General features: G+C 37.1%; 1 protein-coding gene across 2 annotated transcripts; it reads right to left on the bottom strand.

Annotated features, from left to right (window-relative positions):
* Positions 1-265: 265 nt before the first annotated feature.
* LOC120013141 (protein ALWAYS EARLY 3) lies at positions 266-13,994 on the bottom strand. 2 transcript variants are annotated; one of them, XM_038864834.1, is made up of 21 exons: positions 13,936-13,994; positions 13,727-13,824; positions 12,621-12,744; positions 11,955-12,053; positions 11,387-11,449; positions 11,076-11,153; positions 9,965-10,157; positions 9,443-9,702; positions 8,981-9,359; positions 8,299-8,373; positions 6,753-6,970; positions 6,589-6,645; positions 5,770-6,093; positions 5,503-5,681; positions 5,113-5,395; positions 3,634-3,861; positions 2,773-2,937; positions 2,450-2,593; positions 2,144-2,362; positions 1,326-1,622; positions 266-547 (listed from the first exon to the last, which is right to left on the bottom strand). In XM_038864834.1, the coding sequence occupies exons 3-21, from the start codon at positions 12,723-12,725 to the stop codon at positions 383-385; spliced, it is 3,531 nt and encodes a 1,176-aa protein (XP_038720762.1). In that variant the 5' UTR covers positions 12,726-12,744; positions 13,727-13,824; positions 13,936-13,994; the 3' UTR covers positions 266-382. The 2 variants fall into 2 exon arrangements, with proteins under 2 accessions (XP_038720762.1, XP_038720763.1); XM_038864835.1 differs by having other exon boundaries at positions 3,640-3,861.
* Between the last annotated feature and the right edge of the window lie 1,360 nt (positions 13,995-15,354).

Here is a 15,354-nt window from a genome sequence, read left to right as displayed (position 1 = left end):
TTCTATACAAACCTTGTATGTGTAGGTTGGCTCATCCTGGGGGGACATTGACCACCAACAAGGCTGTGGCATTGGTGAAGTTTCTGGAGAGGAAATTGCAAGACCCTAATGAGTTCTCTTCGTCTTGATCACATGGAACAGTCCGTCCATTTGGACATTGAACCTCACCTGTGCGGAACTGCTTACAAACATAGAAACAAGTATCCTCTCCAGTAAGAAAGGAGAAAAAAAGAAGTTTCAAATGCCAGGACGGGGGGAGAGAGGATAATACACAAGGAGAATAGATTATGAGATCAACAATTATCATATTCAAAAATCTGAGGTGAACAGAATTTCATTGGTGCATTCTTTTACAACATAATGTAAGAAATGACTGTTGAGCCTATGTAGGTATGAGAGCCAATATTTGATTCCTGATAATCCCCATGCACTTTTGTATCTCTGTGTAAATTGGAAGATTTTGCGAACAAGATGGTCGCAGAATTGTAACGGCAGAATCCAGTACTAGGGCAACGTCAGCTGGTGGAAACTGTCTCTCCGTACATTTCTGCATTTGTTATGAAGATATGATCAGAATCAACATGCAAAATAATACAGCTCAAAGTGCAACAATGGACAATCATATCTTTTATTGTAATGAAAATATCATAATATTGTAACACTAGTACTTCAAACAGATATTTGGCAGAAATAAATAAAGAACGACTGACCTGACCAATGAGAACTTAAATAAAAAGTCTCAATTCATGAATCGGTCCACAAATTAATTCAATTACTTTTGATGGGCAATAAGGACCACCACCTATGATCCACTGAGTGTCCCATGCTTTGACCCCCTAATCATTATATGTCATAGAACTTTTCTAAATGTGTCAACAAGCTAAATAAACCAATATAGCACATTATAGCACCCCAGAACATGAATATCCTAACAATGCGTCAATGCCAATGAGTTAGTGTCTGTAAATGTTGTATATGTCTACCTTAAAACAGCAAAAAGCTCATTTACACAGGTTGCTTGAGCCAGCAAATAATCATTCCACAACCCCCCCCCCCCCCCCAACAAAAAAAGAACGCTTAGAATGCTATGACCTCCAAGACTAAGCTAATTAAAGATTAGTTAGATAACCATATCAACGGAATTTTATATAATTCAGTAGATGCGAACATGGACCCATAAAAGGGAACATGGACCCATAAAAGGGGTTGATCATTTCAAATTGATCAAGACCCCCAACAGAAGCAGTAAAGTTTGTATTAATGGATCAATAGTATTCCCTACATGTTAAATCTCCAGTTAAAAAGATATGGCTACACATCTTTACCTGAATCATGAGCAAAGTAGCTACACAGTTTGCAATAAGTTCCGAGGGGATTTGTGCTTCATTTTGATCAGACATGTTCAACTTAGTATCAAGTGCATGAACGGATGCCACAGGATTTGATGTGGTAGCAGTCAGCTGATCCTGAGAAGCACGATTAACGCTGAGTGGAACTGCAGGGGCAGACGATCTCATAGCTTGCATGCTAAGATCATCCACTGTAAGCCGATTATTTACAAAATCAATAGCCTCCTCCATCCTCTCAATGCTAATCCCTTCTTTTCTCAATGAAGACACTGTCTGAGAGTTGCACAAAACTAGTCAGATAACTAAACCATCAGGAAACTAGAAAATGTCAACTAATATTGCTGTTAGCATGCTCATTATGTGTAGAACCGTTCATCCAAACCCCTCAAATTGACCGAGCAGCCGATCAACTTTAGTGATTTGCCCCAAAACAAACCAGACTATCAAATGACTAGAATCAACACAAAATGTTTTCCCTGTACTATAATGCAAATATCCCCCCAACCACTTAAACACCCAACAAAAAATGATGCCGTGAGTTGTGACCGCCTTCAGAATACGTTGAAGCTGTAATGAAGAACACAACATCCGCTTAAGGATGAAAGTTTTACCATAATCAAAGTAGCAAACAAAAAGTTCAAGCTTTAGGGCTCACTTCAAAAAGATTTTTTGAAAAATCAAACTTAAGGGAGAGAAAAAGCCGAAAGCTAAACATTCAGGTAGTACTAGACGACACAAAATGCACACATTCAGTAAAAAGGGGTGGGGCATCGAAATAAATGTTCTTTCTATACCTGAAGTGCGGCATCAACCATTGCCTGGGCTTTTGTTCTCGAACTTTCGACAATTTCAGCAACGTGAGATCCATAGTCTTGAGTGGGACACGAGGAACGATCAGTAGAGGTCAAATTGCCACCAAGCTCTCCTTCAACGGCCACAGGCTTTGAACAGATAAGTGGGGGATTTCCTTGATACGTGTTGCGTTCCCTTAATCGAAACAATGCAGAAGAAACCTGCACAGTTAAGGGAAAATTATTACTCAGTTGTGGCAATGTCAAAGTGAAATAAAACTCAAAATCAGTCCATTAACAAATTCATGCCTCTTCATTGGCTTCATTCAACTGTAACAGTATTGCAGCATATTGCTTCTTAAATGGTTCAGAATCCTTGAGAGAGATGCCTTTAACTTTTTCATTTTCCAAAACCTCGTCATTCATGAGCTTAAGCTCAGACACCACGGCCTCCTTCAAGTGCAAACAAGAACTATCAGTTGATTTCCAATCCACCAATACTAACTGGACAAAAAGATTCATGATCAAACATCCCCAAGATAGTCTGAATTCTGTAGAGACTCCGTGAAAAATAAAATTCTATGAATGGAGATATTTAAGTTTACTAACAATTAGGTAGCAAGCAATATGACCTTTTTCTCAAGTGCCCGTGATAACTCAGAAATAGCTTGGATATCAGCTTCCTTTGCTTGGTGGTTCTGTGCGAGGGTAGAAGGCTGAGAGTTTGCCCCTTGTTGCATACTAACAATCTCGCCAAGGCCAGCTTTGTCATGTGAATTAGAAGTTAACAAACCACCCTGGACAAGACATTTTGTGATTGAGTAATATCTTCTGTGAATCTCATAAATCACAGCAGCAGTGCGACTGTAAGACGATATTTTCAGGTAATGAAGAAAATATTAAATGGAAGACAAGGCGTCCAAAATGGAATGAATGGTGTAGAGCATCTCATCACGTAATATTTGGAATGAAAATTCAACAATATTAACAAAACATTTGTAAGAAAATTCTTTAAAAAGCAAGTAATGAGAAGGCAGGAAACTCTAATGAAAGAAATTTCATAAAAGAGAATATTTTGAAGTTGTCGGGAAGTGGAGAATCGAGATTTTCCGAACCAATGTGATCTTATTGATGAGACCAGAAGCATGCACAAGGAAATTGAGTACTAAAGTGTTTTGATCACTGAAGAGACCAAAAAATGAACACTTTCCCATCATGAGTAGAGAAGTAAAATTTACTGAAGTGAGACAAGTAATTAATAAAATCTGGGAATCACCATTCTAATTCTTTGCCAAAATTATTCCCAATGATGTAAGATGCAAATCAAGTTAATATTTCATGATTCTGTCCCGTCTGGTTACAAGATTCTATCCAGTGGAACACTTCATATTTCACGTTTCAAGTTACCTTTGACACCTCCGATACACTTACAACTTAAAACATTTGCAAGTCCAATAAGTTGACAACATAATATAGATCCCAAGTCTACTGACCCTTGCCTGATGTATAAATCCGCTGTTGTCAAAAGTTGAAGGAGAGAGCTGAGAAGAAGCATTGAAGTTCTCTAGATTTTCATATGAGGTAATTTTTAAGTACCCATCCATCTTCCTTTCGATCGGTTGCCCGGTCAATTTGAGTTCATTCAGGGTCTCAGTACAATTGAGCTTTATCAAACCAGCAGGCATATTTTCCAAAGGATTTGAAGGCATGCAATTAATATCCTGCAGCAGAAACAGTAGTGATGTTCAATAGAAAGAACTGAACATAAAGAGAAAAAAAGAACGAATAAATTAGATAAGAATCTGTAAGTTAACGAAATGAATGCATTATAGGCTTCCAATGCTAAACAGCTGTAAGCATCTTGAAGATACGTGAACAACATTTCTGTTTGTCTGAATCGTTCATCAGTAGCCAGTTACTTACTTTCCCATAACAGAAGTGGGAAAACAGATCAAGAAAAATTTGAGTGATTTTTTTACGCTCTTTCATCTTATCATCCGCTTTATTCCACAAATAGACATACAAAAAGCTGTTATCTTTTAGAGAAAATAAATCCAATTTCATTGAATCAAATGCGAGATCATTTAAAAATTCCTATCACACGATTAGAAATTGTTCACCTAAAATATTTTTGATTCATGGAATAAGGAGATCAAAAACACAAACACAAGAGTTCAACAAAAAATGCAAGAATTGGTGTCAATGCCATAACAGGTAAAAGAACCCAAGAAATGTAAATTTTTATTCAAGCATATGCATCTTTAACCATGTTTTCATTCCAAAAATTCATCAACTAAAAATGGATAGGTAAGTTAATTCCATTTTTAAGAAAAAACCGACAATAAAGCCCGTGAATCCATTACATTCAAGTTGTACAGCCCCTCAAACATGGTCTTGGACATCTCACAAGATAGCAGTCTAGAAAATCAAATCAGTAATTGATGGCTAGTAAAGGGTCAGCAATCTGCTACAACAATAAACTCCCAATACAAATGCACAAATAAAAACTACACATACATAACAGAAAATTACTCCAATGTTAACAGAAATAATATCGTGAAAAATATATATTGTGACACCCATAAAATTCTTAATAAGAAATCTATCAAGGTACAAATGTTATAGAAGTTTTATTAGATTAAACCTACAACTTTCCTTACCACAAGGGCAACTAAAGGAAAGAGGAGATGATAAATGAGGTTAAAAAGCAAAGCAATTCAAGTGTGTAACCAAATTGAATGAAGGAAAGAAAGTGACCAGAATAAATAAATATACTAGATATTTGAAAAATACTTGGAAAATTCCACATCACCACTCCACAAATACAGAACAAATTTCCTGACTGTCATTTATCTGTGCAGTAAAGAAGGAAATTTGTTGCATTGGTAAAAAATAGAAATTGAAGACCTCATAAATCAGAAGAATGAAGCAAGAAGTAATCACAATGAATGATAAACAAAGGGAAAAATTACCATGACATATTCAACACCCAGTTCAGGTTGGTCAAACTGAACACGGCACCTGCTATGATCAATAGTTAATACACTTCCATCATGAACCTCTCCTGTGCTCGGATGGATGGCAATGACACGTTGTCCAACTGATAGAGGTCGAGCTAAATCAGTCGGAAGACCATCTCTAATGCCTTCTCGAAGTTCAGCATAATGTTTTCTGACAGACTCTCGGTACTGATTAAGCTTATCTTTTTCTTCTTTCAAAAACTGCTTAGAAAACCTCCGTGGTTTGCCTAAGGAGCTGCATCAATTACAATGTCTTACGAAGCCAATTCTAGCCAATGCTTCATCAAGAATCAAGCATAACCAGAATTATAATCTGCACGTGAAAGAAATTAAACAGCATACCTCCTTATGACACCCCATTCAACACGGGTTAATCTTGGGACATGCCCTAATCCAACGTGATCCAGGTATTCCACAAACTCCCTTTTAGCAAACCACGGGTAATCAATTGCACTATAGAACCACTCAAAGACACACCACCTCCGAACTTTATAGCGAGAAAGACAATTGGAAAGCATCTTCTGTAATTTAAATTATGCATAAATAACAACAATCAAGAGATTCAAGAAACTCAACTCTCCTTGAAAAATGTGAAAATAACCCCTTTACCTTAAGATTGACTGCTCTGTCATGGGATGAAGGGATGTTTATGAATGATTGGCTGTTTACAATGTTCTCGGATGACTTTGTGTCTTTCTCAATCAGTGGCTTTGGTGGGTCAATCTTACGCCGGCTCCTCACTTTGGTAGGCAAATAGATCTGATTAGCAGATGGGAACTCTGTGGTTGATGGAGGTGTATCATTCCATTCCTTACCATGATTAGCACCCGGAGAAATAAGCTCCAGAGATTTCCCCAATCTCCCTTGCCTTGAATGAGTAGCAGCATGAGAGTGTTTACTCTTATTCATATTATGCTTAACTTTGTCCATGGTCTATAACCGAGAAAAAAAAGAGGTCAAAAATAGCCCATTCTACCAAAGGACAGTAGTGTAGGGAAGCATATTGACATACCCAGGACAATTCGGAGAACGCAAGTAACCAAGGTAGGAATGAAAATTGCAAATCAGAAATATTGACCTTTAATTCAGAACGCTCTAGAAGGAAATGTCTAAAAAATGATGAGAGATATTAATGAGATATGGACTCATATGTTACTCCAATATCTACATTAAAGGAAAGCGTGAATGTTTCCTCATGGACTTTATTACACAAAACTTCACAGTCAAAAGGTTGTGCAATATCCATATAATAAAATCCACAGATGGATGTATCATACTCTAAATGGTAAAAACCAAATATTTTAACATTCAGTTTCAAATTCTGAATGAAGTTATTATTCAAGTTTATGATCTGAATGAAGTTATTTCTTCACACGAGCACTATTAATGTAACAAACGGCACGTGTTAAAATGAAAAGAATAACAAACCTCAACCTCATGCGATTCACTCAAACGGGAATCAGTATAATCTTTACTTTTTTGGGTCTGCAAGTAGTTGGAACGCACATGGTCATCAACTTTTTGAGTCGCGTGGAAAAATCAGTTAGAAAACAGAGAAAATTGAGAGCATTTTGACTAACACTTATCCTTACTTTAAGTGGTGAGGACCTCCGTCTCCTTTTTCCTACTCCAGCATTTATCTGATGAGTTTCCTTTACTTCTGGAGGGGTGCCAGTGTCATGAGCAACGGCTTTTCTAAGTTTTGGAGATTCAAAGGCAGTGGTCTTCACTGCAGCTGCTGAATGATTTTCTCTATGCTTGTACTTCTCAACAATCCCAGTTTTCTCTTCCTTGAGCCGCACAGATGACTCTAAACACATATATAACAAAATATCAGAACGAAATTCAGCTAATGACATCAAAGGCAATACAGAATAAAGCATTGCGATGCCACCAATGGATGTACATAGAAAGCACACAAAGAAGATTCTTGGTGTTGCATAAGAATTAAAGTTTGCAATTGATGAGGATTCCGAAAGAATTATTTCTGTGACAAATAACATGCATTTACATATCTCAAAGTCAAAACCAAAGAGTGTTCTTCTGTTCGGTTTTAAGCACGCAACCATTCAACAAAGCCATTAGAGAAATAATGTGAGTATTAACTACCAAGCGCAAGTCAATGCTTCCACTCCAGCTCAAGCTGACAATCGTCCTATTGAGTAATGACAAAGTTGATAAACATTTAACGATGTTGGATTGAGCTATAAATCGCATGGTTGACTTGAAACGGCCCATATTTTCAAAACCAGTTGTTTCACCACTGCATCTATTGGTTTTTGGCCAAATTCCATCGTTTAGGCCTCCAAATCCGCAATTGCAATTTTCTGTTATTTGTGGTCTTCTGATTTATTTTTGGCATATGTTACAATTTTATTATTTGTTTCCTTTCAATTTATTTTCGGGTTTTGACTTTTGAACTATTTAAGGTTGTAACCCCTTGAGGCTAGTTTTTCAGTTTTGGATTTGAAACGGCGTGTACTTCAATACGCATCCGTTGGTTTGTGGCCAAACTCCATTGTTTAGGCCTCCAAATCCGCAATTTACTGTTATTTTGGTCTTTTGCTTTTTGGCTTATGTAACAATTTTATTATTTTGTTTCCTTAAGGTTTTGACTTTCGAACTATTTGAGGTTGTAACCCCTTGAGGGTAGTTTTTCAGTTTTGGATTTGAAATAATATTGAAGAAATGAGCCGTCCTTTCCAACTCTTGGCACTTGTTTAAATCAACAAGGTGTTGAAGTCTTGATCCTGGTATTCGTGATTCGAATCAACAGGTTCAAGTCGAGCATTCTTACATCACGCTTCTTGCATCAGCTAGGGAAATTCATGATAAACATGGGAACTAATTTATTGAGCCTTCCCATGCATAGTGATACATAACAAAATACTAGGCTCTGGATAAAACGGTCAGCCAGCAAAAATATACACGTATAAATTGAACTCAGTTGTTGAAACCACCATAAATATGTATCCCTAATATTATAAAACACATATAGCAAGGTTTTGCAAAGTGCAACTTAAAATAAAAAATAAATTTGCTTTCAAAAAAGAGAGAGAATTTCAACTTCATATTTATAGAACACATTTAAAAGAAGAACAAAAAAAAAGTGAAAGATTGAGAAACAAGTGGTCATACCAGCATCAAAAGTTGTTTCTGGCATCAAGGACAAATCCGCCAGAGTCTGCAGAGCATCAAATGCAGAGCATTCATCTGCGAAGAGAGAAGAAAACTGAGATGCTACCTTCGACGGTTGAGTTCATTGCTAATTGAAACAAAAAAAAAAATCCAAAAGATCCAAAAAAACACAAAGAAAAAAATCACGACTATGTATAATGTACCAAAAGCCATCCAACTAGGGGTGTGATCAGAGAGAACTGCTTGGTTGCTCGTGAACTATCCATTAAGAGCTCAACTCATTCTAGTAAACTAGCTAAGCTCCATCTTAGTAAAACAAAGGTTGTAAGCCCAACAGCTATAAGTGTGGTATGAGTTTTAGCGCTTCGTTTTCGATGTCAAAAGTACACAATTTAGTTCGAGCTTTTAGTCAACCAAATCAAATTCCCTCTTCAGCTTAATATCAAAGTCCCATAACCTAAATTGAAGCCTCGCTTGACTATATCAAACATTCTTCACCATGTTATAGTATTTTATAAATCAAAGAAAACTTTCAGAAATACTGGTTACCGAAACGAAGAAAAAGAAAAGGGTGAAAGTAAAGGAGTAAGGCACACATTTCATAACATGAAAGGAAGAAACAGTTAAAAGACCAAATAAAACAAAAGAGGATCACTTGGATTAAAGGCAATTACAAGTGTACCTGCACCAAATAAAACTTTTTTGCTTCTCTTCCTTGGACTCTTATACGAAGATCTGGCAGGTTTTACATTGGAGACCTCTGTTTCAAATTTTAGTTTGCTGGTGCCTTGTTTTTGCCCTTCCTCTGTCCCACTGCAGGCTTCCTTTATGTCATTCAAATGATCGTTTACAGTTTCGTCCATTTCCGGTTTCTTTCCAAGGTATTTCTTCCCCTTCTGTGAAACTCGTACTGTGTGAGCACCTTCTGTACCAACTAAATAGCTTCTATTTCTCGCATAGACTCCATCATCAGCTTCTGTGCTACCTAAACTTAATTCACAACCACCCTCATCCATTTCACTACCCCGATGTTTGACACTTGTCATCTCTGATTCAGCATGCTGAATTCCAAAATTCAGTTAATCTATGATTTTGAAGAAATACCAAATAAAGTAATAAAAGCTCTCTGGTAAAAATGAGTTACCATCCTTTCACAAACTTGAACAGGGGATGACATCTCTGTTTTTCTTGTTGGTGTTTGAGAAACTTGAGGAGAACCTCCTCTTTGTGAAGCCTCCGTCAATGCTAACGCTATCTCGTGCGCAACATCATCATCCACTGCATCCGCCTTAACTTTCATACCTTGCCTGATAGGTGAAAAATACTTCTCTCCAATGTCTTGAGCACATGGATTGGAAACCGGCACACGGGGAGTTCTTTTTCCAACAGCTCGAGGTCCACTTCCTAGAAGAATGTAAAATGTCAAGAAAGTTAGTAAATGAAGACACTACCACGATTAAGATTTCCTTAGTTTTTTTCCCCACATTTCACCACTCGATTTATTTATTATATTCCAATGAGATATGGAAGCTCTAATGAAGCTATTAAGGGTATAAAATTCTGACTAAATAAAATAAAACTAGATGCTCATCGATCCACACCAACTCCAAAACTCCAATTATATGTTTGCATGCACAAATATATAAAACACAAATCACTTTCTTACCAGAGCGCCTCTTCTTCAACAATGACAGGCAGCCATAATTTGACGCAGCGGACTGTGGCTGCAAGGTTCCCGGCAATGCCTTATCTGATCCTTTTGAAGGATAACTCCGAGATTTTTTCCCTCGCCCAATCTTCTGTTGTTTTCTAGATGCTCCTGTATCCTCATTGCTTTCTTGTTCACTATCACTTCCACCCTGCAATATCACAATTTTCTAAGCTCAAGCTCCATAAAGTCATTTCCTCAATCACAATGCACTGTCTAAATGCACTTAAGATCAATTCACATAGACAAGCATATTATCGGCATTCATATGCCATTACTTCTAAATTTATGTGCAATTCAAAGAAATGGCATCTACTTCTATACAATTTGTACAGACATCAAATAAACTTTCTAAAAATATTCAGGCTTGCTTTTATTTTGGTATAAGATAACTAGTTCATTTTCAGTTTGTGAACAAGCCTGTTAAGGTGCTCTTTAAAGGTTCATAAACTCATTAATAAGCTCATCAATGAGTTTGTGAGCAAGCTTGTCAGCAAAATCCTTAAGAAGCTCAGTCAGTAGTTAGGGAATGAGCTTGCTAATAACTCGCAAGTGAGATCAAACTTGTCCTATGAACCAGTCTCGAACAACGTTTTCGAAGCTCTAGGCTTGACCTCAATTGATTTTTCAATGAACAAGCTAAGCTTGAATAGGGGAAGGATTTGCTTGCTTACACCACACTGTTGCACCTATTAAATAAAACCTTACATTGCATAGAATCTGTTTCGTTGGTTTGAACCCATGACTCCCAATTCCTACCATTACTCCAAGGCCTGCTATCAATATCAATCAGTCTATATTTTTACCAATTCATAAGCCCATGTAAAAGTGGTCTCACAAATAAATTTGTGCAAGAATATAATCAATTGCGGTTGACTAGACCACTCTAGTTTGTGATTCTCACAGTTCTCAGTACAGAATGTGTTGGTTCCATGTACCCAGTTTGTCAACGGATATCAAAGGAGTCCCAATTAGGAAGGCTTACATTTACTGGTAATCACAAGACAATTCACACATTAAGATCCACATATAACTCAGGATATCTCAGTTAATAAAATGTCAGTCTCACCAGGACGCTGTAGTGATCAGTCATCATTGCGATAAGTCCAACCACAGAAGCAGTCCCCTCTGGAAGAGATAAGTAAGCCTGGAGAGAGAGAGAGACAATCAGACTTCCCACATTTGACTGACGAGCCATTCGAAACATCAACCCTCTCATTGTCACATTACAAGCAAAAGGTGAAGACACCCACAAGGATTGCAAAAAAAGATGCGTACAGATTGCCTTAAAAGTTGAATTTCCACCAGGTAAATATCAGAGTAAAGGAAATAGGTTCACCCAAAACGAGTCATAAAATACACCAGGGCCATCACGCTTACCCTATTCATCGTGTAAAGGGCTTCAACCATTTCCATAGACCGGTTACGTACTGTAACAGCCACCTAGAAATCCAATCAAATAAAAAACCATGTAATGACCAATAACAGAAGCAGCCTCAGTTGTAGACTCAATCACAACAAACTGAACATTATAACAGAAACATCCAAACATTAAGCCACAAACTTTTCTTACACAATTTAGGTAAGATTCTGACTAAAAAACTGAAATTATATAACTGAGACTATCCATCCAGATGGTAACAAAAGTCCTAATTCAAGGAATATATATATATATAGAGGATTTCTCACATAAGGGTCTAATGTAAGGGTGTAAAATAAGGGTGAATTTTTAATGGTGCGTATGAATGAGATGAGAAGTGGGGTCCACTGCTTTGGGTCCCACATGTTTCAAATCAATGGTGTAAACATAAACCCTTATTTTACACCCTTACATTGGACCCTTATATGAGAATTCCTATATATATATATACACTGTAATTATAGCGTAATTCACCCAATATCCTACAATGGTAAGAACACAAACCATTATAATAAAGACGGCACTAACCTTCCTCCAATCTTTCCCATACTTACGAAATGCTTCATAAAAACGCACAAGCTCCTCCTTGCTCCATTGAGGCCCTAGCATGTCAGACAACTTTCTCTTCTGTATATATAGAAAATAATTGTTATCACATCATACATCTTTAAAATCCACGCTTCTCACGATCTACTTCTTCTAACTCAGTGCAACTAATTCAATACATTATCAAAAGAATCCTAAAAAGGAGCTCTTTTCCATTTTCCAGGTTGAATGAAATATTAACAAAAATTGCCCTGAACTGGTATAGATCAACTGTAAGTCAGTAACTCTAAGTGCAGCTTATTTGTCAGAGTTATAGCATTCCAATTTTCAGAAATGATTATAGTGGATTAAAAAAACATTCATGAACTTAAAAATATACATTAATAACAGAACTTTTGTTACGTCCAGCTACAGGAAACCAAAAACATTTGCTCATCTCAGGGCAAGCTAAATGGTCATTCTTAATAATCAAGCACAGCACATCTAACACAGATACAAAGCCTAAAAACTCGGCATTACTGAATACTAAACTACAGAGTGCCAATCATAGAATTGACATTTGGGCTTAGCAACAATAGGGTGAAAGAAGTTCCATTTATTGCGGACTCTCTGATAATATTGAAGAACTTTGAGTGGAGCCAAACTTACCCGTTGCTTACTCTTGCTAGCATTCTCTCCATCTTTATTTGAAGCAACCTCATTAATATAAGAAAACCGCTTATTAACACTTCTTGATTTTTTTGAAGGGGCCATGAAGGACTTCTATTAGACTCTGGATCATGATAAATATGAAAAAAAAAATAAATAAATAAAGCATGAGATAAAGGAATAATGATCATAATAAAACATCATAATACTTATATCTCTGTTCAGTCAACCAGTCTACTAATTGGTCCACCTTGCAGTCGTATACCTAACTCAAGGACATAATCTACGAACCACAAAATGGGAACTCATGAAGAGTTGAAGACAGTAACTTAGCCACAAATGGCTTAGATAATCAATTCCAAAAATCAATAATGGTAAATTTGTTCTATGCCCACCGAAAAGGATGCAAGCAGAGACACACAGCATTGGGTGGGCGACAAGAAAGGATGACTACCCCATTAAGTGAAGCACAGACAACTAGATCCATTTATGCATAGAAGCAATCAAAATAATAAATTTCAGAATTCAAATTCTTACCCCAGTATTCCAACAAAAGCATAATTAAGATTTCCCTTGTCCATAATGATAATTTCTCCGTAACCATATACAAAAACAAGGAAAGAAAACTCTGTATGATCGCACAGAATCCTCCGGGGACACAAATAGTTGGCTCGGAAAAAAATCAGAATTTAAATTTGTCAAAAAAAAAAGCAGTAAGTCAAATTATTCCAAAAACGAAAAAGAACAAACAAAGCTTTCACAAACTGTATCAATCTACAATTACCCAGTGGACCCATCCAAATTATGTGTGTGAGAGATGGATAGTGTCGATAAATCAGCAAAGCCCGCTTACAGATTCAAACTGTAACTGTGTTTGGTATCCGAAAAGAACAACAACGATAGTCGATTTTTCAAACAAAAGAAAAGCTCGTCCTCGACTCAGCTGAACTCACAACACCCCAAATTTCACTTCCCTATGCTTTCCCGTCAAACAAAAGGAAATTGAAAAACAAACACTGCTCCAATATCCCTAATTGAGAAATACAAAGAGAGAGAGCGTCAATGCTTGGCAAAAAAAAAACAGAAATTGAAAAGTTGTTGCTTACGGATCAAAGTGAGGCTCCGATTTCGACCGTTCCGAGAAAGAGAGAGAAATCAAAGCATGAATCGATCGAGCGGAAGCCGCGATTCAGTGAGCATGTCGCTGATGATGATGAAGATAGAGGAGAAGAAGATGATTTAGGGGCATAACCGCGAAACTTCAAAATAAAAAAAATGAAAATTGAAGGCAAAAGCAAAAGAGCGAGCGACTCACCGAGTTTTGTTATTTTCCTTCTCCCATCTTTTCTCTCTTTTTTTCACCTTTTTTGAATTCTGTTTTATAGTATATATCTGATTATCGTTTCTGGTGTGAGACGTCCTATAGTAAACAAGAAAGGGAAACTCGTTGATGAGGAACACGTGGCATGGCTTTTAATAGTCAGTCAGTCAATCAGACGCATCTTAACCCAACATAGACATCATCATTGACCGACTTCATGTGTTAGCCTTGTCTTCACCACATGTAGCTTGACAGTACAAAGGTTTCAATGCACACTCGAGTGCTGAACTGCTGATATACTGACAACATGGTTTTGTATTTGCGAACTATGCTGTAATGCTTGGTAGTCATTTCAAACAAGTCATTCTGTATTGTTTTTTTAAAGTGAGTAGGGAGGCCAACCCGGAATTGAACCTGAGTACTATCAAGTTGAGTATATGCAACAAGTTATCCTGTAATTTTTTTTAAAGTGAGCAAGGAGGACGACCCCGGAATCAAACCTGAGTACTATCAAGTTGAGTAAATGCATTGACCACGTTGACTGAAGAGGATGTCTGAGAGAACTTGGGTATCCCCGAGTCTGAGTAAGTCTTTTAAGCAATTGTTCTTGCATGGTAGCTTAAAATGGGACACTATTAGCATTTAGCACCACGTACATCAAATCAAACTATCTCCAAAGACTAGACTTGTTTTGTCCTGGCAACTTCAACAAATACAAGAGCTATCAACATTGCTTCTGATACCGAGTTTAGGCAGATTAAGCTGAATGTTTTTATGCTGATTTCATGAATCAGGACAAAACAATGACTACTAGCTTCATATGTTACAATGAACACAGGATTTGAGCTCCTAAAGTCCTGCGCAGAACTCGCTTCCTGTGTTCTTGCTTACTGGCTTGACATACACAATGCAGTTGAATGCCACCCTTGAAGCATATCTGGAGCAGCTTGTGTTGAATGACCTTCAGATTCCATACAGTTGACATGTTAAACATCTGAAAAACGGGATAATAATGATTACCAGTCTCAATAAGAAGAGGATTTCAGAATCCTAAAGAGTCGACAAGCGTCTCATCAACTCTATCCCTTTTGCCTAAACCCTAAACCTCAAATGTTATGCTGTTTCTAATTTCTATCCCAGTCATGGCAGCAATAAAAAGGAAGATCAATAATGTCGAACATGAGGAGCACAGATGTTAACTGAACCAACAAGGAAAGGATCCATAAATACCAAAAATAACATCCTCATAGCAGCACCAGAATCCTAGATCACCAAGCTTCTTTTCCATTACAAACGCAAAGAAGGAATTGGAGCTGAATCAACGCCTACCCCAATCTCAGATGCAATTTGGACACAAAGCAATTTGAAGCAACCATGACATTGAAAAATTCAACATTACCAAGTTGGAAACTC

This window comes from Tripterygium wilfordii, chromosome 13 (genome assembly GCF_013401445.1).
Source record: "Tripterygium wilfordii isolate XIE 37 chromosome 13, ASM1340144v1, whole genome shotgun sequence".
Classification (NCBI taxonomy): domain Eukaryota; kingdom Viridiplantae; phylum Streptophyta; class Magnoliopsida; order Celastrales; family Celastraceae; genus Tripterygium; species Tripterygium wilfordii.
Note: the sequence above shows the minus strand (reverse complement) of the source record. Positions and strands in the feature narration are given on the sequence as shown.